Genomic DNA, 25144 nt, shown 5'->3' with positions numbered 1-25144 from the left:
GGACCCCATAGACGGCAGCCCACCAGGCTCCCCCGTCCCTGGGATTCTCCAGGCAAGAACACTGGAGTGGGTTGCCATTTCCTTCTCCAGTGCATGAAAGTGAAAAGTGAAAGTGAAGTCGCTCAGTCGTGTCCAACTCTAGCAACCCCATGGACTGCAGCCTACCAGGCTCCTCCATCCATGGGATTCTCCAGGCAAGAGTACTGGAGTGGGTTGCCATTGCCTTCTCCGGGTCCCTCTCTAATACTGCCTTCTTCAGTCATGCCAGGATTTAGCATGTGCTTCTTTTTGAAAAAATCAAATAGGTAGAGACCCTTTCTTTGGGAAAGCTCTTAGGTCATCCTGACAAGCTCCAGTGTTGGAAGTTATCCTGTCAAATTGTCAACAGGTTTACAATAGGGCCCTCTCTAGGATATGCTGCCTAGATTCTAGCACTAAATGGTCAAGTGAGGATTACAGATAGGAACAGCAGTTCCGAGCCCTGAATGTTGACACTTTATGTCCCCAACTGTCACAGTTATTATTCCTTTATTATAGCTTTAGTGTCTTCAAGTCATTCCTGGTATAATCCCTTTTAATAAATTCTATTTTAATCTATAATTCAATAGATCTATGGAATGCTCACTTAAACTTTTATTACAGTTTCCTCTATCTCTATATCAGCTCTTTTTTTTGGGCCACACTGGCTTGTGGGATCTTAGTTTCCCTACCAGGGATTGAACCCAGGCTCAGGGCAGTGAAAGCCCCAAGTCTTAACCACTGGACTGCTAGGAAACTCCCTGCATCAGCTCTTAATGCTTCTCCTCAGTCACACTGGTATGCTGTCTAGCTGTTACAGATTTTTTTCAGAGCAGATCCCTTTTGTGTATTTTATTCTTTATCCATAGCATTCACTTTTTAGAGTAATGTTTTTACTTCCCCTATTATACTGCTTTTAAAAAAAATGAATGTTTAACATGAATGAAACATATGTTCATAGCAGCAGATGAACGAGGGAAAGAAAACAGTGAAATGTCTTACTCTGCCTATTTACTCTCTGATGTAATGTGGTTCTCCATAGCTATAAATAAATATTCATGCCTCATACTTCCAGTATCTTTCATTTTATTTCATTGATGTATAGCTTGACTGGTGACTCAGATGGTAAAGAATTCGCTTGCAATGCAGGAGACCTGGGTTCGATCCCTGGGTTGGGAAGATCCCCTGGAGGAGGGCATGGCAATCCACTCCAGTATTCTTGCCTGGAGAATCCCATGGACAGAGGAGCCTGGCGGGCTACAGTCTGTGGGGTCACAGAGTGTCGGACACAACTGAGTGACTAAGCACACAGCACACATCATATAACTTGAGACAATCTATTTTTAGTAACAGCCACTATTTTCCAATAAGGAGCTGTGCCACATTCTTTAATGTGCATTTTCTTAATCCACACAAGGACTTCATGAAATTGGTAATATCTGCATTTTGTAACTGACAAAACTGAAGGCTGGAGAAATTAGTGACTAGCTCAAAGTTACACAACTAGTGAATGACAGAACCAGGATTCAAATTCAGGTTTATCTGATAGTATCCAGGCTCTTAATGGCTCTGTTATACTCCCCGGCCTGAGAACAGAAGGAAATGTGAATGTTTTCTCTTCATTTTGGGGTACAGGACTGGCCAGAACAATAATTTTGATACTTTCTTTTGAACTGTTTGGTGTGCTATCCCCAGGAGCTCTGTATCTTTTTGATGCCCTGAGTTACTCCTCCCCACCACCAACCATGTGGCATTTCATGTAGGCCTTTCTTGTCTTTTCCCTCCAAAGGCACTGGGGATGCTAAAGCCACTGACATCCCTGTTTTCCTGAACTAACTCCCCTACCTTATCTAAATCCTCAGTTTATTGTTACTGGATGTCAGGTGGAAGTGGGTTTTAGGGGCTTTGGAGAAGGCAACAGCAACCCACTCCAGTACTCTTGCCTGGAAAATCCCATGGACAGAGGAGCCTGGTGGGCTGTAGTCCATGGGGTCGCTAAGAGTCGGACATGACTGAGCGACTTCACTTTCACTTCTCACTTTCATGCATTAGAGAAGGAAATGGCAACCCACTCCAGTGTTCTTGCCTGGAGAATCCCAGGGACGGGGAAGCCTGGTGGGCTGCCGTCTCTGGGGTCGCACAGAGTCGGACACGACTGAAGTGACTTAGCAGCAGCTAGTGGCTCAGGTGGTAAAGAATCTGCTTGCAATGCAGGAGACCTGGGTTTGATCCCTGAGTAGGGAATAGTTGCTGAAAAAAGGGAATGGTTACCCACTCCAGTATTCTTGCCTGGAGGATTCCATGGACAGAGGAGCCTAGTGGGCTACAGTCCATGGGGTTGCAAAGAAAGTGAAGTCGCTTAGTCGTGTCCGACTCTTTGTGACCCCATGGACTGCAGCCCATTAGGCTCCTCTCTCCATGAGATTTTCCAGGCAAGAGTACTAGAGTGGGTTGCTATTTCCTTCAGGGGATCTTTCCAACCCAGGAATTGAACCTGGGTCTCCCACGTTGCAGGCAGATTTTTTTTTTTTTTTTTAAACCATCTGAGCCACCAGGGAAGCCCAGAGTCTTGGGGTCACAAGACACAAGTCTTGGACACAACTGAGTGACTAACACTTTTACTTTTTTTCATCATGATTGAATTAACCCACATTCTAAAATAATGGTTGTTGTTCACTCGCTGAGTCACGTCCGACTCTGTGCAACCCCATGGACTGCAGTGTGTCAGGATTCTATGTCCTTCATTATCTCCTGGAGTTTGCTCAAACTCATGTCCTTTGGGTCGATGATGCTATCCAGCCATCTCAACCTCTGTCACCTGCTTCTTCCCTCAATCTTTCCCAGCATCAGAGTCTTTTCCAACAAATTAATCCTTCACATCAGGTGGCAAGAGTATTGGAGCTTCAGCATCAGTCCTTCCAATGAATATTCAGGACTGATTTCCTTTAGGATTGACTAGTTTGATCTCCTTGCAGTCTTTCAAGACTTTCAAGAGTCTTTTCCAGAAACAATTCGAAAGCATCAGTTCTTTGGTGCTCAGCCTTCTTTATGGTCCAACTCTCACATCTGTACACAGCTATTGGAAAAACCATAGCTTTGACTATATGGATTTTTGTCGACTAAGTGATGTCTCTGCTTTTTAACACTCTGTCCAGGTTTGTCATAGCTTTCCTTCCAAGGAGCAAGCATCTTTTAGTTTTATGGCTGCAGTCATCAAGTGCAGTGATTTTGGAGTCTAAGAAAATAAAATCTGTTACTGTTTCCACAAATAATTGATACATCCTTAACTCTTCAGTTAAGTGTTTATACTTTCAAAAAGGGTGTTTGTTTACCCAAATTAATACCTTAAGTGGTAGCATTTTAGGCAACATCATAAAGTGAAAAAATTTCTTAGGCATTTAGGAAAAGACTTTTGGGATAGGCAGCCCATATTTTGATGGGCCAGCTTGCCTGAGGATTGGTTTTAAAGCTCCTGATTTTCATGGCGTCTTCTATTTTACTTCAGAACTCACAGGTTCTCTAAATGGTTCCCATAACAGGGTATTGAAATTCAGATAGTTGAAGAGTGATGAGAAGGATGACAACAACCATTTGAATGCAATGGTCATTTTTGTTTGTTTATGTTTTGCTATGCCGCGAAGCTTGTGGGACCTCAGTTCCCTGACGAGGGATTGAACCCTGGCCCCAGTATTGAAAGGGCTGAGTCCTAGCCACTGGACTGCCAGGGAATTCCCAGCAGTGATCATTTTTAAGCTGAATTTCCTTATGAAAAAATTTGAAAAGGAGTGAAAGCAGCCAGTATTGGTTGCTGTTATAGTAGAAGAGAGTTTCAATTCCCCATCAGCATGTTCTCTGTACTTTTTGTGGTGCTTTAGTGCAATGTGGTGAGTACCTCAAGAGACAAGAGCCAGAATGGTGCAAATTTCAGCCACTTAATTCTCTGAAAAGAAAAAGATCAGTAGATGTCATTCAGAAACTAGTTTTATAAGGCAAAGGTTACAGTTCATTCATCTCTTGCTAGAGTAAACAACCAGAGTAGTTTACCTATGTGAACCTTTTAATTTTCAGAAACTGCTCTGTAGATGAGTAAATTAAAATGGTGGAGTACAATAGACATTGAACTTTTAGACTAGCATTTGAGAAATATAACAACATAACCCAGTATACCTGGACACAATGTAAAAATACTAGAAAAGCACTGAAACAAAGCCTTAGGTTTTATGAGTAATAATATGGAAATTTTTCATCAAATTTGTGCTGTTTATGCCCCCAGTGAAAGTGAAAGTTGCTCAGTCGTGTCTGACTCTTTGTGACCCCATGGACTGACATATACAGTCCATGGAATTCTCCAGGCCAGAATATTGGAGTGGGACTGGAGTGGAGTTTGTATTAATTGTCTAACATACAGTTGTCTACTAGAATATTTGAATGCCTCTTTTCCCTCAAAAAGTTGAATTTGTTTTTGTTTTGAGACTTCATTTTTTAAAGTGTTTTCTAAAGGTGAGAATGTAAATCTGTACATATTAGAACTTGAGAACTTATTTAAAAATTACTTTTTATTGAAGTATAGTTAATTTTTGCAGTGTAGTTAGTGTACACCAAAGTGATTCAGTTATACGTATTCTTTTTTCATATTCTCTTCCATTATGTTTATTACAAGATATTGAATGTAGTTTCCTATGCTATACAGTAAGGCCTGTTGTTTATCTATTTTATATGTAGTTTAGAACTTGAGAACTTTTGGTTTAGCCTGACTAAGAATTTAAGGGGAGAAAACTGGTTTGAGAAAAGTAAGAACTGGCCAGTTGAGTGAGTATCCAAAGGCTGTAAGATAGAAGAGCTAACAGAGACAAGGATAGTGATAAAGCCTTGTGGAAAAGTAGTGTCTGTTCCTATATCTACTTCAGAGTGAGGAAGGGGGGTCACAACTTAGCAGGTGGGTATTTGGTATATTGTCAAGAAAAATGAGGGGACTGATGTGACTGCTACCACTCTCCATATCATGCAAAGACATGGCATTATAAAGTGCCACCAAAGGCTCTGCCTTGGTTACAAAGACATCTGCAGCTGGAGGAAATGGCACAGAGGGCTTAGTTGCTCTGTGGCATGTGGGATCCTTCCAGACCAGGGATTGAATCTGTGTCCCCTGCACTGGCAGGTGGATTCTTAACCACTGGACCACCAGGGAAAGGGAAAGTGTTAGTTGCTCAGTTGTGTCTGACTCTTTGTGACTCCATGGACTGTACCCCCCCCACCCCCGGCTCCTCTGTCCTTGGGATTTCCTGAGCAAGAGTACTGGAGTGGGTAGCCATTCCCTCCCCCAGGGGATCTTCCTAACCCAGAATTTGAACCCAGATCTCCTGCATTGCAGGTGAATTCTTTACTGTCCGGGCCACCAGGGAAGTTCTTTTTTTTTTTTAACTAGCATCTTAGATGTGTATTTGTCAGCTTTGTGACAGAGCTTTAGCTACTTTATCATCTGACGATTTTTTGTAGCTTATGATTATCACTTTATATTGAGATCAGTTCAGTTCAGTCGCTCAGTCGTGTCCGACTCTTCGAAACCCCATGAATCGCAGCACGCTAGGCCTCCCTGTCCATCACAAACTCCCGGAGTTCACTCAGACTCACATCCATTGAGTCAGTGATGCCATCTAGCCATCTCATCCTCTGTCGTCCCCTTCTCCTCCTGCCCCCAATCCCTCCCAGCATCAGAGTCTTTTCCAATGAGTCAACTCTTCGCATGAGGTAGCCAAAGTACTGGAGTTTCAGCTTTAGCATCATTCCCTCCAAAGAAATCCCAGGGCTGATCTCCTTTAGGATGGACTGGTTGGATCTCCTTGCAGTCCAAGGGACTCTCAAGAGTCTTCTCCAACACCACAGTTCAAAAGCATCAATTCTTCGGCACTCAGCCTTCACAGTCCAACTCTCACATCCATACATGACCACAGGAAAAACCATAGCCTTGACTAGACGGACCTTTGTTGGCAAAGTAATGTCTCTGCTTTTGAATATGCTATCTAGGTTGGTCATAACTTTCCTTCCAAGGAGTAAGCATCTTTTAATTTCATGGCTGCAGTCACCATCTGCAGTGATTTTAGAGCCCAAAAAAATAAAGTCTGACACTGTTTCCCCATCTATTTCCCATTAAGAGATGGGACCGGATGCCATGATCTTCGTTTTCTGAATGTTGAGCTTTAAACCAACTTTTTCACTCTCTACTTTCACTTTCATCAAGAGGCTTTTTAGTTCCTCTTCACTTTTTGCCATAAGGATGGTGTCATCTGCATATCTGAGGTTATTGATATTTCTCCCGGCAATCTTGATTCCAGCTTGTGCTTCTTCCAGTCCAGCGTTTCTTATGATGTACTCTGTATATAAGTTAAATAAGCAGGGTGATAATATACAGCCTTGACGTACTCCTTTTCCTTTTTGGAACCAGTCTGTTGTTCCATGTCCAGTTCTAACCGTTGCTTCCTGATCTGCATGCAGATTTCTCAAGAGGCAGATCAGGCGGTCTGGTATTCCCATCTCTTGAAGAATTTTCCACAGTCTATTGTGATCCACACAGTCAAAGGCTTTGGCATAGTCAGTAAAGCAGAAATAGATGTTTTTCTGGATCCAGCAGATGTTGGAATTTGGCAATTTGATCTCTGGTTCCTCTGCCTTTTGTAAAACCAGCTTGAACATCAGGAAGTTCACGGTTCACGTACTGCTGAAGCTTGGCTTGGAGAATTTTGAGCATTACTTTACTAGCATGTGAGATGAGTGCAATTGTGTGGTAGTTTGAGCATTCTTTGGCATTGCCTTTCTTTGGGATTGGAATGAAAACTGACCTTTTCCAGTCCTGTGGCCACTGCTGAGTTTTCCAAATTTGCTGGCATATTGAGTGCAGCACTTTCACAGCATCATCTTTCAGGATTTGAAATAGCTCCACTGGAATTCCATCACCTCCACTAGCTTTGTTCGTAGTGATGCTTTCTAAGGCCCACTTGACTTCACGTTGCAGGATGTCTGGCTCTAGATGAGTGATCACACCATCGTGATTATCTGAGTCGTGAAGATCTTTTTTGTACAGTTCTTCTGTGTATTCTTGCCACCTCTTCTTAATATCTTCTGCTTCTGTTAGGTCCATACCATTTCTGTCCTTTATTGAGCCCATCTTTGCATGAAATGTTCCCTTGGTAATACCATTTAAAAAATTTGTATGTGATGCTTTAAGTGGAAGTTTTATCTTAAGTTCATTTTTCCTAAATACCCACTTGCTGTTAGTGATTTCCACAGTGTAACCATATCACTTTTATAAGGGAAGTTTAAAACAAATATATGTGGTTTAAAATTCAAAGAATAGAGGAATTCTCTGGCAGTCCAGTGGTTAGGATCCAGTGCTTTCACTGCCAGGACCCTGGTTCAGTCCCTGGTTGGGGAACTTAGATCTTGCAAACATTTGGCTTGGCCACGAAAAAAAAAAATTCAAAGGATATAGAAGGCTTTTTTGATTGAAGTCTGGCACTTCTTTCCCAGTGTACTAACTGGTTAGCTGAAGTACTATGAGATAGTTCTAAGCCTACTGGATGCTGGTAACATGCAAGCAAACAACAATACTAGGGCTGGGGATACCAAGACAGAAATGAATTCAAGAAGCTCCTGCTTCTGGAGGAAACAGAAAGTAAACAAGCATTTAATGCTTAGTAGTATATCCACGTATGTAGTAGAGTATCACAGCTGTGAGAGTGGGGAGGAAGTAGTATAGAGAATGCTCAGCACAGGAATTGACAAAAGTAATGCTTACAGTGATTCTTGAGTGTGCATGAACTGGATGAAGGAGGAGATAAGGAGAATAAAGACTTTCCAAGCATGTAATTTGGTGTGGCAATACTGAATTTGTAAGATGGTGAAGAGGAGAGGCAAAGCCAGAGAGATAGGCTGAGGTCTGATCACAAAGGACTTGCCAGATCATAAGGACTTTGAAATTTATACTGTAGGTGTCAGAGAGCCATTAAAGAATTTTAAGCCATTTGTGTGTATTTGTGTTTGTATTTATGTGTGATAATTACACTTGTATATTAGAACATAACCTCAGCAGCAAGGTGGAAAATGGAATGATGATCATTTAGGAGCCTATTTTAGTAATCTAGGTAAGAAGAGTTAAAGACTTGACTTAAATATTTATTTTTAAAAATCTTTCAAGATGCCTCACTGGCTGGCAAGGAAATAAAGAATATTCAGAAGCTTAAATATTAAATGAAATTGGGAATGAGATGTTAGCTAGGTTTAAGCTTTCACCCTGGTTGAATGTGCCCAAACTGGACGGCTTTAAATTTCTCTTTTGATAGCCTCATAGGGCACAGGAAACAAACCTGTTGCCTTCTAAGGAGAAGAATCTGCAAGGAGACCTCTTCCATTCACGACACTGGAACCTTTGCATTTGGGGAGTGGTAGGAGATATCTTCACTGAGAATTTATAGTAAAGGCTCTTACAAGGTCACATTTCCCATGTGGTCATATAAAACTTCAGGTCAAGAATGTATTTTAAATAGCCCCTGTTTGGTAGTACCCTCAGGTACTTTACAAAATCTGTTAAATCATCCTCTCTGAGAAGGGGTGTACCTTCAACCCAGGCTTCATAAATCTACAGATTAAAATTCTAAGCCACTTGAGATCACATTCAGAAAAATCACAAAATGCACAAAAAACCATGGCACAGTGGGCAAGAGCCAGCAGAAACGAGACAGTGACCACTAGAGACTGCAGGTAGTTTATCTTTTGTCTTTGTAATTCCTCGAAGTTTGATTAATTTATTAGAATAAAGGAAAAAGATCAAAGTAAGAGTATGAAGTAAGGGTCTCTGAAACATGAGCAATCAGATTAGAAAAAACCCAGAACTTCTAGTTATAAAAAATTGAAACTAAAAGTTCATGAGGGCTTCCCAGGTGGCACTATGGTAAAGAATCTGCCTGCAATGCAGGAGGTGCAAGTTTGATCCCTGGGTTAGGAAGATCCCCTGGAGAAGGAAATTGCAACCCACTCCAATATTATTGCCTGAAAAATCCCATGGACAGAGGAGCCTGGTGGGCTACAGTCCATGGGGTTGCAAAGAGTCAGATGCATCTGGTTATAGCACAACACAAAAGCTCGTGAACAGGTCAAAGACAAATCGGCAGGGACTTCCCTGGTCCAGTGGTTAAGAAATCAGTCTTCCAGTGCAGGGGACACTGCAACAGAAGGTCGATGCATGCCTCAACTAAGACCCTTAAAAGAAAATGTCTGAGAATTTTTCAGAATTGATAAAAGATAAGTCTTTATGGTTGAAGTTCAATGAATCATAAGAAGGATAAATAAAGTCAGCCCCAGCAAATCAGAGTGAAACTACTGAAGACCAAAGACAGAGAAGATCTTAAAAGCAACTAGAGAGAAACAACAGATTGCTATAAAAATGTTTTTCTTTAGTCTGGCAGCTTACTTCCCACAAGCAGTAGCAGAAGCCAGAAGACACCGGAATGCTATCTTCAGTGTACTGGGAAAAAATAACTGTCAGCCTTAAAATAGAATATCCACTGAAACTTTCAGGAACAATGGCAAAATAAAAGGTGTTATCAGATCAAAAACAAAAAACCAACACACCATCAGTCTTGGCTGGAGGAGACTCTAAGGGACAAAATTCAGGTAGAAAGAAAATCATCTCGAATGGAAAGTCTGAGATGCTTTTTTTTTTCTTTTCCATTGTGGTTTATTATAGGATATTGACTATAGTTCCTTGTGACCTGAGATGCTTTTTAATGCTCACAGAATGTCCCACCAAATAGATTTACAATTTAGATTCTACTGCTGTTAGCCATTTATGTTGTCCAGTTTTTCGGTATTAACTGAAGTTATATTGGACATGTATATAGACATGGTTATGCGTGTATTTTATATAGATTTATTTAGACTAGATTTATATAGATTATTTAGATTTGTATAGATTTATGTAGGTTTATCTAGACTACAAGTCCAAATTACTGGGTCAAAAATTGTAAAAGGTATTTTTATGTTTGCTGATAACATCTTATAAAATTGATTTCTTAGGACTTCCCTGGTGACCCACTGGCTAAGACTCTGTGCTCCCAATATAGGGGGCCCAGGTTTGATCCTTGTTCAGGGAACTAGATCCCAAATGCTGCAACTAAGAGTTCGTATACTTCAACTAAAGATTCTGCATTCCACAACAAAGATCAAAGATCTCATGTCACACAACTAAGACCCAGTGCAGCCAAGTAAATAAATATTTTTTAAAAATTGATTTCTTAAAGGGCTTTACCAATTTACATTGCGTCAAACAGATTATGTTTGCTTTACTGTACAAATAAATGAGTAACTGTGTGATAGGACCAGTTTTAAATGATGAAGATTGGCATTTCGTAGCAGATTTTGATTTAATTATATCTTTGACAAAAAATGTAGCATCTCCTCTCCCATTATTACGAAAATGCTTCCTTTCTGTTAGAAATAGAAATTGCTAACTGAACTGCATTTTTTCTAATGAAGTAGTTCTAACTTTCTAGGATATGTTTCATTTTATTTTTCAGTTGATTAACAAATATTGAATATATAGTTGGTTTATTTAAAGAGATAGCAAATAAACGCTTTATTTAGTTTTTGTTTTATTATGAAGACTACATTTTAATGTTGCTGCTTTCTTTTCTAGTTCTGTATATTTCACACTAATCAGGCAACAGTGTAGAATTAAATAATTATTTAAAGAAAAAAGAAAGCAAGATCCTCTGTGACCCATCTCCTAAAATAATGGAAATAAAAACAAAAGTAAACAAGTGGAACCTGATTAAACTTAAAAGCTTTTGCACAACAAAGGAAACTGTAGGCAAGGTGAAAAGACAACTCAGAATAACAAACACATGAAAAGATGCTCAATATCGCTCATTATTAGAAAAGTGCAAATCAAAACTACAATGAGATATCACCTCACACTGGTCAGAATTAGTCACTTAGTTGTGTCCGATTCTTGGCAACCCCATGGACTGCAGCATGCCAGGATTCCCTGTCCATCACCAACTCCTGGAGCTTGCTCAAACTCAATGTCCATTGAGTTGGTGATGCCATCCTACCATCTCATCCTCTGTTGTCCCCTTCTCTTCCTGCCTTCAGTCTTTCTCAGCATCAGAGTCTTTTCCAATGAGTCAGGTTTTCGCATCGAGGGGCCAAAATATTGAAGTTTCAGCTTCAGCATCAGTCCTTCCAATGAGTATTCAGGACTGATTTCCTTTAGGATGAACTGGTTGGATCTCCTTGCAGTCCAAGGGACTCTCAAGAGTCTTCTCCAACACCACAGTTCAGAAGCATCAATTCTTTGGCGCTCAGCTTTCTTTATGGTCCAACTCTCACATCTATACGTGACTACTGGAAAAACCATAGCTTTGTCTAGACGGACCTTTGTTGGCAAAGTAATGTCTCTGCTTTTTAATATGCCATCTAGGTTGGTCATAGCTTTTCTTCCAAGGAGCAAGCATCTTAATTTCATGGCTGCAGTCACCATCTGCAGTGATTTTGGAGCCCAAGAAAATAAAAGTCTCTCACTGTTTCCATTTGCCATCTATTTGCCTTGAAGTGATCAGACAGGATGCCATGATCGTAGTTTTCTGAATGTTTAGTTTAAGCCAACGTTTTCACTCTCGTCTTTCACTTTCATCAAGAGGCTCTTGAGTTCTTCTTTGCTTTCTGCCATGATGGTCATTCTCCTGGTCAGAATGGCCATCATCAAAAGGTCTACAAACAGTACCTGCTGGAAAGGCTGTGGAGAAAAGCGAACCCTCTTGCACTGTTGGTGGGAATGTAAATTGATACAGCCACTATGGAAGACGGTATGGAGATTCCTTAAAAAAACTAGGAATAGAACCACCATATGACCCAGCAGTCCCACTCCTAGGCATATATGCTGAGGAAACCAAAATTGAAAAAGACACATCAATGTTCATTGCAGCACAGTTTATAGTAGCTAGAACATGGGAGCAACCTAGATGTCCATTGACAGATAAATGGATACAGAAGTTGTGGTACATACACACAATGGAATATTACTCAGCTATAAAAAGGAACTTGTTTGAGTCAGTTCTAATGAGGTAGATGAACCTGGAGCCTGTTATACAGAGTGAAGTAAGTCAGAATGAGAAAGATGAATATCATATACTAATGCATATATATGAAATCTAGAAAGATGGTACCAAAGAATTTATTTGCAGGGCAGCAGTGGAGAAACAGACAGAGAGAGTAGACCTAAGGACACGGGAAAGGGGAGGAGAGGGTGAGATTTATGGGGAGAGTAACATGGAAACTTACATTACCATGTGTAAAATAGGTAGCCAATGAGAATTTGCTGTATGTCTCAGGGAACTCAAACAGGGGCTCTGTATCAACCTAGAGGGGTGGGATGGGGAGGGAGATGGGAGGGACATTCAAGAGGGCGGGGACATAGGTATACCTATGGCTGATTCATGTTGAGGTTTGACAGAAAACAACAAAATTCTGTAAAGCAATTATCCTTCAACTTAAAAATAAATTAATTAAAAAAACATTCTAAAGAGGGAAAGTACTATTAATTTCCTTGGGCATTCTGTCTTCTAATGTGAATTGAATGTAAGAAGATGTCTTTGTTTAACTTTTTTCTTGTTTTTATACTATTTCAGGTGCAAGTGAAAGTGTAGGGAAACATATGCTTGAAGCCTGCAACAATAATCTGGAGATGGCAGTCACTATGTTTTTGGATGGTGGAGGAATCGCTGAAGAGCCCAGTACCAGTTCAGCAAGTGTCTCCACTGTCAGACCACACACAGAGTATGAATTTAATGTTTATTATTAGGAGCTACCTGCTGCCAACATTGAGCAGTTACGTTTTTGTCAATTAGGTTAATTCTCTATTTTGAACAAATAAAAAGTTGAAAGCATCTAAATGTATCAGGTGACAATTTTTATACTTATGTGCTTTAAATTCTCTAGAGCACTGTCAAGTCTATTATTTAATCCTCAGAAGAATCCTGTAGGTGGGTATTATTTTCCATGTTTTACACAGGAAGCTGAAGTATAGCCATTTCCCCAAGCTATGCTGCAATTAAGTAGCAGATATGCAAGTAGAGCCCAATAAAGGTCAGATCTCCCATTTTTAGATTTTCCTACATTGTCCCAGGAAAGTTTTGAATTGTCATGAAAATTTTTTGAAAAAAATTCTAATCCTTTATGCCTTAAATAACTATAGGTATCTAATCTTTAGAAGCACCTTCAGCATATAGAACTGTAATATATGGAGAATAGTGACAAATGATAAGTACATTGATGTTTTCCGCCTTTTACGTTTGATACCAAGGAGAGTTTAAAATGAATATCTGTTAGGCAAAATTCCAGTAGTCTTTGGAAAATACGTTGATTTTTGAATCAAAATTTCAAATACCCTTAAATAAGATTTTAATACAGATAGCCCTTTATAACTCTTTAATGTTTACAACATGAGATACTAGACAGAAGGGATCCCCTTAAATAGAATAGGCCAAAGGTGTGGATTTGATATTTACTAAATTAGATTTAAAAAGCCACAGAAACATTCCAGGACATGATTGCTTTTTTTTTTTTTAATCTAGTTCTAGATTCTAGAGTAATATACTATTTTCCCACAAAGTGTGAACTTTAAAGATTTTTATTTGTATCTTACGAAGGTTTTTCCTATCTGTATTGGCTTTTTATTTCAAGTTCAGTAATCCAATCTCCACCAACATAACTGAAATCTTTAATGGAAATCAATATGAAAATATGATTTAGTTTATAACAGGTATTCATAGCTGACATATCAGTCTTCACTGTTTAAAACATGTTTTCTTAATTGTACTTAAAAATACTTTTGATTAATGAATGTCTTTTCCTACTGAATTACATTATAATTTGGCTTAGATTATTTGTATTACTAATTGATTAGCATTTGATAGTGGCACCTACTTCCTAAGCCAGTGTCAGTTGCTCAAATGGTAAAGAATCTGCCTGTAGTGCAGGAGACCCAGGTTTGATCCCTGGGTGGGAAAGATCCCCTGGAGAAGGGAATAGCAGTCCACTCCAGTATTCTTGCCTGGAGAATCCCCTGAACAGATGAGCCTGGTGTGCTCCATGGGGTCTCAAAGAGTCAGGCACAACTGAGTGACTAACACCATAGCCTACTTTCTTAACAGGTTTTCTTTCTATACAGTTCACCTTCTGTTCCATTCTTCCATTTCATTAGGTAGCCAGCAGTCTTGGAATAGATAACCTAAAATATGTCTTTCTGTATAAGGACTACTAATTAAGCCATGGCCTAATTGATCTATTTCATCAGATTTAAGACTTGTTTCTTGAGTAATTAAATTGCCTTCTGTGTGAAAGTTGCTCAGTTGTGTCTAGCTCTTTGCGACCCCATGGAGTATGCAGTCCATGGAATTCTCCAGGTCAGAATACTGGAGTCGGTAGCCGTTTCCTTCTCCAGGTATCTTCCAACCCAGGGATCAAACCCAGGTGTCCTGAATTGCAAGCGGATTCTTTACCAGCCTAGCCACCAGGGACACCCAAGAATATTGGAGTGGGTAGCCTATCCCTTCTCCAGGAGATCTTCCCAACCCAGGAATCAAACTGGGGTCTCCTGCATTGCAGACAGATTCTTTACCGGCTGAGCTACCAGGAAGCCTTCAGTTCAGTCGCTCAGTCATGTCCGGCTCATTGCGACTCCATGAATCGCAGCACGCCAGGCCTCCCTGTCCATCACCAGCTCCTGGAGTTCACCCAGACTCACCTCCATCAAGTCAGTGATGCCATCCAGCCATCTCATCCTCTGTCGTCCCCTTCTTCTCCTGCCCCCAATCCCTCCCAGCATCAGAGTCTTTTCCAATGAGTCAACTCTTCGCATGATGTGGCCAAAGTACTGGAGTTGCAGCTTTAGCATCATTCCTTCCAAAGAACTCCCAGGCTGATGTCCTTCAGAATGGACTGGTTGGATCTCCTTGCAGTCCAAGGGACTCTCAAGAGTCTTCTCCAACACCACAGTTCAAAAGCATCAATTCTTCGGTGCTCAGCCTTCTTCACAGTCCAACTCTCACATCCATACATGACCACAGGAAAAACCATAGCCTTGACTAGACGAACCTTTGTTGGCAAAGTAATGGCTCTGCTTTTGAATATGCTATCTAGGTTGGTCATAACTTTCCTTCCAAGGGGTAAGTGTCTTTTAATTTCATGGCTGCAGTCACCATCTGCAGTGATTTTAGAGCCCCAAAAAATAAAGTCTGACACTGTTTCCCCATCTATTTCCCATGAAGTGATGGGACCGGATGCCATGATCTTCGTTTTCTGAATGTTGAGCTTTAAGCCAACCTTTTCACTCTCCACTTTCACTTTCATCAAGAGGCTTTTGAGTTCCTCTTCATTTCTGCCATAAGGGTGGTATCATCTGCCTATCTGAGGTTATTGATATTTCTCCTGGCAATCTTGATTCCAGCTTGTGCTTCTTCTAGTCCAGCGTTTCTCATGATGTAGTCTGCATATAAGTTACATAAGGAGGGTGACAATATACAGCCTTGACGTACTCCTTTTCCTATTTGGAACCAGTCTGTTGTTCCACGTCCAGTTCGAACTGTTGCTTCCTGACCTGCATACAAATTTCTCAAGAGGCAGGTCAGGTGGTCTGGTATTCCCATCTCTTTCAGAATTTTCCACAGTTTATTCTGATCCACACAGTGAAAGGCTTTGGCATAGTCAAGAAAGCAGAAATAAATGTTTTTCTGGAACTCTCTTGCTTTTTCCATGATCCAGCGGATGTTGGCAATTTGATCTCTGGTTCTTCTGCCTTTTCTAAAACCAGCTTGAACATCAGGAAGTTCACGGTTCACATATTGCTGAAGCCTGGTTTGGAGAATTTTGAGCATTACTTTACTAGCGTGTGAGATGAGTGCAATTGTGTGCAAGTTTGAGCATTCTTTGGCATTGCCTTTCTTTGGGATTGGAATGAAAACTGACCTTTTCCAGTCCTGTGGCCACTGCTGAGTTTTCCAAATTTGCTAGCATATTGAGTGCAGCACTTTCACAGCATCATCTTTCAGGATTTGAAATAGCTCCACTGGAATTCCATCACCTCCACTAGCTTTGTTCGTAGTGATGCTTTCTAAGGCCCACTTGACTTCACATTGCAGGATGTCTGGCTCTAGGTCAGTGATCACACCATCATGATTATCTGGGTCGTGAAGATCTTTTTTGTACAGTTCTTCTGTGTATTCTTGCCATCTCTTCTTAATATCTTCTGCTTCTGTTAGGTCCATACCATTTCTGTCCTTTATCAAGCCCATCTTTGCATGAAATGTTCCCTTGGAAGCCTTAGATTGAGATAATTCTGTACACGCACACACTTTCACATAAAATGTAAAGTATACCAATGATGGAAAGATCTATTCAGGTAAAAGTTGTCTGTTAAGATATCTTTTTCTTAAGATAATGGCCTATTCTTCTTTGGTGAAAGAGGTTTAATAGAGCTTCTTCTTAGAGACACATGTCTGTTTCTTCAGAGTATTGCAGTTCTGTTTGTGAGCAGTGACTGAAATCCAGTAGGAAAGAGTTCATAACGTAATACTAAATTATCATTTATGCTTCACTCATTTGGCTTATTGTAGATTTCTTTGTCTGACTGCTGCTGCTAAGTTGCTTCAGTCGTGTCCGACTCTGTGCGACCCCATAGACGGCAGCCCACCAGGCTCCACCGTCCCTGGGATTCTCCAGGCAAGAACACTGGAGTGGGTTGCCATTTCCTTCTTCAGTGCATGAAAGTGAAAAGTGAAAGTGAAGTCGCTCAGTCGTGCCCGACTCCCAGCAACCCCATGGACTGCAGCCCACCAGGCTCCTCCGTCCATGGGATTTTCCAGGCAAGAGTAGTGGAGTGGGGTGCCATTGCCTTCTCCATTTGTCTGACTAGTTCTTTTTTATTTACAGTATGTTAGTTTTTGTTGACAAATGAGTATTGATACTTCATTAAATAGCATGTTTTGATGTTTCAACTTTTAGGTGTCAAAAACAGAGCCTTAAGCTCAGTTATTACTATAGAAACACCTGAATGAAAAACATTGGCCTAAGTTAAATTAACATTTAAGAGGAACATATTAAATTTGGAACTTACTACATGCTATGAACATTAATCAGCAGAGTTTTGTAGTTGAGTTAAAGCTCAAATAACTAAATGACATATAAAGAGATATGTACCATTTTTACAGCATATCTAAATGAGTATTGTTTACTAGAAGAGATGGATTATTAGTAAACCCTCTGGAGGTAAACTCTGAAGAATTTATAGGCTTTTAAAAGATGAGTGTTTTTTCCTGTTATTAGTGTCTCTTTAATGAATAATCCAAAAGTACTGCCTAGGTTGGACTTCCCTGGTGACTCAGTGGTAAAGAATCGCCTGCTAACACAGGACATGCAGTTTGATCCCTGGGTCAGGAAGATCCCCTGGAAAAGAAAATGACAACCTACTCCAGTATTCTTGCCGGGAAGTCCTGTGGTTGGAGGAACCTGGCAGGCTACAGTCCATGGGATCACAAAAGAGTTGGACATGACTTAGTGACTAAACAACAAAACAGCAACTACTTACTTTAGCTCCATCATAACTAGCATAAAATTAACTGCCTGTTTAAACTTATATTAATATATCTGTGTTTTAATTCTCTATTTGATGTAGTGATGATGAAATATTGCTTTTATTAAGCTCATATTTTTCCATTAATTTATTCCTGAACTTTTTTTGTGTGTGTATAAATTTCCTGTCTTCTTTTTCCTTAAGAATTTAGGGTAGGGAACTTAAGAGGAAAGGCACAGTATCTTGTATTTTTATGTTTGTTCTCTTTCCTGAAGCCCATTTGCGCTGTCTATGCCAGGTACCTTGTCCCAGTTGATCTCTATTTGGAAATCACCCAACAATCACTTGTCATAATTTAATGTGGTTCCTTAAAGTCACTAAGTCTGTTGTTCATTTTACTTGTTAATTTGAATGTATTCATAATAATTACAGTGAGAATAGGTAGCAGAAAACAGTTTTCATTTGGATATTTTCCCACTTATTCTTTTTTCTTAATAGAGAGGAAGTTCGTGCCCCAATTCCTCAAAAGCAAGAAATACTGGTGGAACCAGAACCTTTGTTTGGTGGTAAGTTTACCTTTTTTTCCTAGCTTTATTTGCCTTTATTGTTGTCTTCAGGATTTTAATGAAGCTATCAAAAGATGTGAAGGCTTGTTCAGAGGTTATTATTTAAAGTACAGTCAGTTCTTACCTTGTAATTCCGTACTCCACTGAGGCAAGTTGCACAGTTGGTTCTTTCTGATGAGTGAATCAGATTAAAAAGTTGATAGCTGTTTCAGAAGGCCAAAAGGAGGAAAATAAGCAAAAGGAATTGCTGCCTTATAATGGAAATAAATCTATCATTAGATAAAAGACTGTTTTGTTTTGTTTTTTTTTGAATACCCATTTGACTGCCATGTCCTTACTGTCTTGATACACTATATCTTCACTCTTTTTTTTTTTTTTTAATGTATTTATTTATTTGGCTCTACCAGCTCTTAGTTGACACATGTGGGATCTAGTTCCCTGGCCAGGGATTGAACCCAGGTCCCCTGCATTGGGAGCGGAAAGTCTTAGCCACTGAACCACCAGGGAACTCTTATTTAATTTCTAGAAGTGCCATTCCTGTATTGAAAAAAGGAGAAAATAATCTCTAATCCATGCAAAAAATTATGGTATCAGTCTGGGGTGCATAGTAGGAAATAGAACATTTAATCAGATTTAAAGAAAAAGTGTAGTTTTTTTAACACAAAAATTATTATTGTATTTTTGTATTATTATTATTGTATTATTGTATTGTACTTATTTGGCTGCATCAGGTCTTAGTTGCCCCAAGGCATGTGGGATCTTAGTTCCCCGACTAAGGACAGAACCTTTGTCCCCTGCGTTGGAAGGCAGATTTTGTTATTCTTTAAAAATTTGGGTTGGGGGGATAATTGCTTTACAATATTGTACTGGTTTCTACAATATTGTACTGGTTTCTGCCATACATCATGAATCAGCTACAGGTACACATATGTTTCCTTTCTCTTGAACCTCTATCTCCCGCCCCATCCCATCCTTCTAGGTAGTTACGGAGCACTGGGTTGAGCTCCCTGTGTCACACAGCACATGCCCACTGGCTGTCTGTTTTACATATGGTGATGTGTATGTTTCCATGCTGCTCTCAGTTCGTCCTGCCCTCTTCTACTGTGTCTACAAGTCTGTTCTGTATGTCTTTGTCTCCATTGCTGCCCTGCAAATAGGTTCATCAGTAACATCTAGATTCCATATGCATGCATTAATATACAATATCTGTCTTTCTCTTTCTGACTTACTTCACTCGGAATATTGGGGTACATGTGTTTCTTTCAATTATGGTTTTCTCAGGGTGTATATTCAGTAGTGGGATTGCTGGGTCACATGGTAGTTCTGTTCCTAGTTTTTTTAAGGAATCTGTACTGTTCTCCATAGTGGCTGTATCAATCTACGTTCCCACCAACAGTGCATGAGGATGCCCTTTTCTTCATATCTTCTCCAGCATTTATCGATTGTAGATTTTTTAATGATGACCATTCTGACCAGTGTGAGGTGATACCTCATTATAGTTTTGACTTGCATTACTATAAAGCTCTTAGAGGAAAACATCAGCAGTACAGTCTTTGACATACATCATAGCAAAATCCTCTTTGAGCCACCTCCTGGAGTAATGGAAATAAAAACAAAAGCAAAATGGAAATATACAAAGGGGATTTAATTAAACTTAAAAGCTTTTGCACAACAAAGGAAACAAATAAGATTAAAAGACAACCCTTAGAATGAGAGAAAATAATTGCAAACAAGATAATTGACAAAGGATTAGTCTCCAAAATATACATGCAGCTCAGTACCAGAAAAACAAATAACACGATCAAAAATGGGCAAAAAACCTACACAGACATTTCTCCGAAGAAGACACACAGATGGCCAACAAACGCATGAAAAGATGCTCAACATTGCGTATAATTTTATTTTAACAAGCACTTACCTTTTGTGAGCCAGATATTTTAGGCCTTAAGAAGTATATTAAAACTACAGAAGATAAGGAACTTCCCTGCCAGTCTAGTGGTTAAGATTCCGCACTTGCCACTGTTAGAGGCACAAGTTCCATCCCTGATGGAGAAACTAAAATTTTGCCTGCTATGTAGTGTGGCCAAAAAAACTTAAAAAGAAACCCAAAACCCAGAAGAAGAAGTTGTGATTTGGTTGGGTAGACAGCATCATAGAAATATGTATTGTGTATATTGAGAATAGTGATGCCAAAAAATAGGTCTATAAGAAGTCGGTAGGCAGGCTAAAAGAAGAAATAAGTTGTAAGAAAAAGATGAAGAAAATTATATAAACCATGTCTTTTGATTTGAAAAATCCAGTTAGTTGAGAGTTTTAAGATTGATCTTTAACCTGGCAGCTTTGGAGTTTACTGTAGAAAGAAAGAAAGAATGTACTCTCCAGCATCAGAAATAGTGATGAGAAGAAGATTCAGAAATAAAGATGGGAGAAAGAGCACTGTAAGGTCTGAATATTGAAGAATAATATGTGCTTTCTGCTTTTTTTTTTTAACATATAAATGTAATAGAGCTCAGGAATAATGCCCTTGGAAGCTTTCTCTTTCCTTTATTGCAAGGAATAAAGGCAGGATCTTTGTGTGGGGAAGACTACAGCAAATGGGTTCTATGCTGTTTTACTGTTTGAAGCAAGAGAGTTTCTATTTGAAACATCACTTTCTTTTACCTCTGGTTTGATGAGGGTGGGGGATAAGAATGACTTTATACAATTAGGAAGTCAGTCTTAACTTTCGTTAGTAGACCTTATGATAACTTTGAAAAGGTTTTTGGAGAACTGTTTTCTTCTTAGGAGTAGTATCGATTTAAAGTGTGTTTCTCAAAGTGTGGTCTGAGAGTCCCTGATACCCTTTCAGTGGGTCTGTAAGAACAGAACCATTTTCATAATAATACTAACAAGTTATTTGCCTTTTTCACAGTGTTGACATTTGGGCTGATAGTTGAGAAGCAATGATTGGTCAAACTACTGCCATCTTAATTAAATCAGGACAGTAGCACCGAACTGCTGCTACTTGTTGAATTCTTCACTAATACATACTTGCAGGGGTTTTTTTTTTTTTTTAAGCCAATTTTACTTATTAACATTCTTGGCAAAGCAATAAAAATTAATTTCATTTGATCTTGACCCATATTTTTAAACTATTCTTTTTGATGAAATAGGATGTGTACATAAAGCACTTCTGTATACTGAAGTGCTCTGGTTACTTTAAAGAAAAACGCTTGTATTCGTATTTGAGTTGAAACCTAAACTAGCTGCTTTTTTTATGGAACGCTATTTTTCTTGAAAGATTACTGACAAACTGTAGTTATTTAGAGTTAGGCATTTGGCAGACATTTTCTTGAATGTGAACAAAGCCTGTTAACTGCTTCAAGGCAAACAATTGACATTAATTGTTGCCAGTCATTTGAGGAAAAAACAGCTTTCATGCAGAACTTAGAATTTTAGAAAGTTTAAGTCCATGATTGTGATCTTGTTAGCTTCCTAGTACTTAAAGGCTTTCTAATGAGATTCAGTTAAGTTCAGTCGCTCAGTTATGTCCGACTCTTTGTGACCCCATGAACCGCAGCACACCAGGCCTCCCTGTCCATCACCAACTCCCGGAGTCCACCCAAACCCATGTCCATTGAGTCGGTGATGCCATCCAATCATCTTTTCTTCTGTCGTCCCCTTCTCCTCCTGTCCTCAATTTTTCCCAGCATCAGGGTCTTTTCCAATGAGTCAGCTCTTTGCATCAGTTGGCGAAACCATTGGAGTTTCAGCTTCAACATCTTTCCTTCCAAAGAAATCCCAGGGCTGATCTCCTTCAGAATGTTCTGGTTGGATCTCCTTGCGGTCCAAGGGACTCTCAAGAGTCTTCTCCAACACCACAGTTCAAAAGCATCAATTCTTCAGCACTCAGCTTTCTTTATAGTCCAACTCTCACATCCATACATGACCACTGGAAAAACCATAACCTTGACTAGACGGACCTTTGTTGGCAAAGTAATGTCTCTGCTTTTCAATATGCTGTCTAGGTTGGTCGTAACTTTCCTTCCAAGGAGTAAGCATCTTTTAATTTCATGGCTGCAGTCACCATCTGCAGTGATTTTGGAGCCCCCCAAAATAAAGTCAGCCACTGTTTCCACTGTTTGCCCATCCACTTGCCATGAAGCGATGGGACCGGATGCCATGATCTTCGTTTTCTGAATGTTGAGCTTTAAGCCAACTTTTTCACTCTCTACTTTCACTTTCATCAAGAGGCTCTTTAGTTCTTCTTCACTTTCTGCCATAAGGGTGGTGTCATCTGCATATCTGAGGTTATTGATATTTCTCCCGGCAGTCTTGATTCCAGCTTGTGCTTCCTCCAGCCCAGTGTTTCTCATGATGTACTCTGCATATCAGTTAAATAAAAATGGTGACAATATACAGCCTTGACATACTCCTTTTCCTATTTGGAACAAGTCTGTTGTTTCATGTCCAGTTTATCTGTTGCTTCCTGACCTGCATACAGGTTTCTCAAGAGGCAGGTCAGGTGGTCTGGTATTCCCATCTCTTTCAGAATTTTCCACAGTTTATTCTGATCCACACAGTCAAAGGTTTTGGCATAGTCAAGAAAGGAGAAATAGATGTTTTTCTGGAACTCTCTTGCTTTTTTGATGATCCAGCAGATGTTGGCAATTTGATCTCTGGTTCCTCTGCCTTTTCTAAAACCAGCTTGAACATCTGGAAGTTCACAGTTCACGTATCGCTGAAGCCTAGCTTGGAGAATTTTGAGCATTACTTTACTAGCGTGTGAGATGAGTGCAATTGTGTGGTAGTTTGAGCATTCTTTGGCATTGCCTTTCTTTGGGTTTGGAATGAAAACTGACCTTTTCCAGTCCTGTGGCCACTGCTGAGTTTTCCTAATTTACTGGCATATTGAGTGCAACACTTTGACAGCATCATCTTTCAGGATTTGAAATAGCTCCACTGGAATTCCATCACCTCCACTGCCTTTGTTCATAGTGATGCTTCCTAAGGCCCACTTGATTTTACATTCCAGGATATCTGGCTCTAGGTGAGTGATCACAACATCGTGATTATCTGGGTCGTGAAGATCTTTTTTGTACAGTTCTTCTGTGTATTCTTGCCATCTCTTCTTAATATCTTCTGCTTCTGTTAGGTCCATACCATTTCTGTCCTTTATCGAGCCCATCTTTGCGTGAAATGTTTCCTTGATATCTCTAATTTTCTTGAAGAGATCTCTAGTCTTTCCCATTCTATTGTTTTCCTCTGTTTCTTTTCATTGATCACTGAGGAAGGCTTATCTCTCCTTGCTATTCTTTGGAACTGTGCATTCAAATGAGTATATCTTTCCTTTTCTCCTTTGCTTTTCACTTCCCTTCTTTTCACATCTAATAATCTTCTGATGAGATTAGTGGTGACATTAACAGATAGTTATTTTTTAAAATATTTTATGATGAAGTGGTCAATATTTGGAATGTTTTGCATAACTCAGTGAACAAATATTTTCAAGCCACCAAAGCACACTGTTACAAAATTGTACATGGGTGAAATATCTGTTCTGATCAATATGTATTTGTATATGCAATATATATTAGATATCTGCTGCTGTTTAACAAATTGTTTCAAAATTTAACGTCCTGAAACAACAAACGTCTGTTATATCACCATTTCTATGTGTTAGGAATCCAGGTGTGGCTTAGTTGGGTCCCTCTTTTATGGTCTCTCAAGGGTATAATCAAGGTGTCAGCCAGGTCTACAGACATCCCAAAGCATGACTAGAGGAAGAGTCTAAATTCACTTATGTGGCTGATGGTTGACTGGAGACATCATCAGTTCCTTACCACAGAGCAAATGAGAGAGCCAGAGAGGACAGCTCAGGATGGAAGCCACCATCTTTTTGTAACCTGATTATTGGAAGTGACATCCTGTCACCTCTGCCTCATTCTGTTTGATCTTGCACATACTCAAGATGTTCACGCACAGGTCATGAGATAGGGATAATTGGGTGCTGTCACAGAGCCTGCCTAACACGTAGACCAGTAGATTTAAATGTAGCAGAGTATGAAAAGTTCATTGATAATATTTTAGATTCCATGTTGGCTACCAACCTTTAAGAAATTACCTCTGATTGAGTTTGGTGTAGTAGCTGAGGAAAATGTTGACAATTACCTTAAAACTGTTAAAATACTCTTCCCTTTTACAATTACATGCCTGTGTGAAGTTAAATTTTATTTTTCTTCATATACTTGAATTAAAAGAATAGCAGCAGATTGAATGCAGAAGTAGATCTAAAAATTCAGGTGTCTTCTCTTATAGCAGTTATTAACAGAGATTTGTGAAAATGTGAAACAGTGCTCCCCTTCTCATATTTTTTTTTTCCTCTGTTTCTCCCCTATTCTGACTGTGAAGCTCTGAGTGAATCTCTTTTAGCTCTTTGCAGCTTAGTTTCTTTGACCTCAGTGACCAGTACTCTACTTTGTGGGTAGTAGAGTAAGAATAAAGAGGACTGATGTTTACTTTTAGCATATGGTTTGGAAGAGTCTGGAAACCATGTATGAAGAGGCAGGCAGGAGTAATAATGGTCCTGAAGCTAGAGGTGTAGTGGCCTGAGGAGAAGTTCTTGCTTCGACTTAGGATAAATAAGGGGGAAACAAATGGGAATAGGTCATGAGTCCAAGAAATACGAGGGTAGTTGGAAAGCTAGCAGTGAGGACCTACGCTGAATCTCCAGGAGATTGAGAAGTGCTAAAATTGGAGGCAGGGTTGGGGGAGTGAATATGTATGTGTATAAAGAATGTAGAATGTTGATTGGCCTGCCATTGGTAATTTAAAAATTAAAAAACTACCTTTTATATATTATGTACTGCCTCTCCAATAATAATATGCTTTCTTAAGCAGCTGTTCTATGTCTTAACCGAAGATAATTTTTAATTGTTATGGTTAATAATTGGTTAAAACTTTC

General features: G+C 39.6%; 1 protein-coding gene across 1 annotated transcript in view; it reads left to right on the top strand.

The window, feature by feature from the left end:
* Nucleotides 1–25144, top strand: part of UBXN7 (UBX domain protein 7) — a 53671-nt gene that overhangs the window by 8768 nt on the left and 19759 nt on the right. The window contains exons 2-3 of the mRNA XM_005897811.3: nt 12699–12846; nt 18137–18204. Of these exons, the coding sequence (XP_005897873.3) occupies nt 12699–12846; nt 18137–18204 (216 nt within the window). The remainder of the gene's footprint in view (nt 1–12698; nt 12847–18136; nt 18205–25144) is intronic.

The sequence above is a fragment of the Bos mutus genome, chromosome 1 (genome assembly GCF_027580195.1).
Source record: "Bos mutus isolate GX-2022 chromosome 1, NWIPB_WYAK_1.1, whole genome shotgun sequence".
Taxonomy (NCBI): domain Eukaryota; kingdom Metazoa; phylum Chordata; class Mammalia; order Artiodactyla; family Bovidae; genus Bos; species Bos mutus.
The sequence above is the reverse complement of the archived record's forward strand: the minus strand, read 5'-3'. Positions and strand labels throughout refer to the sequence as shown.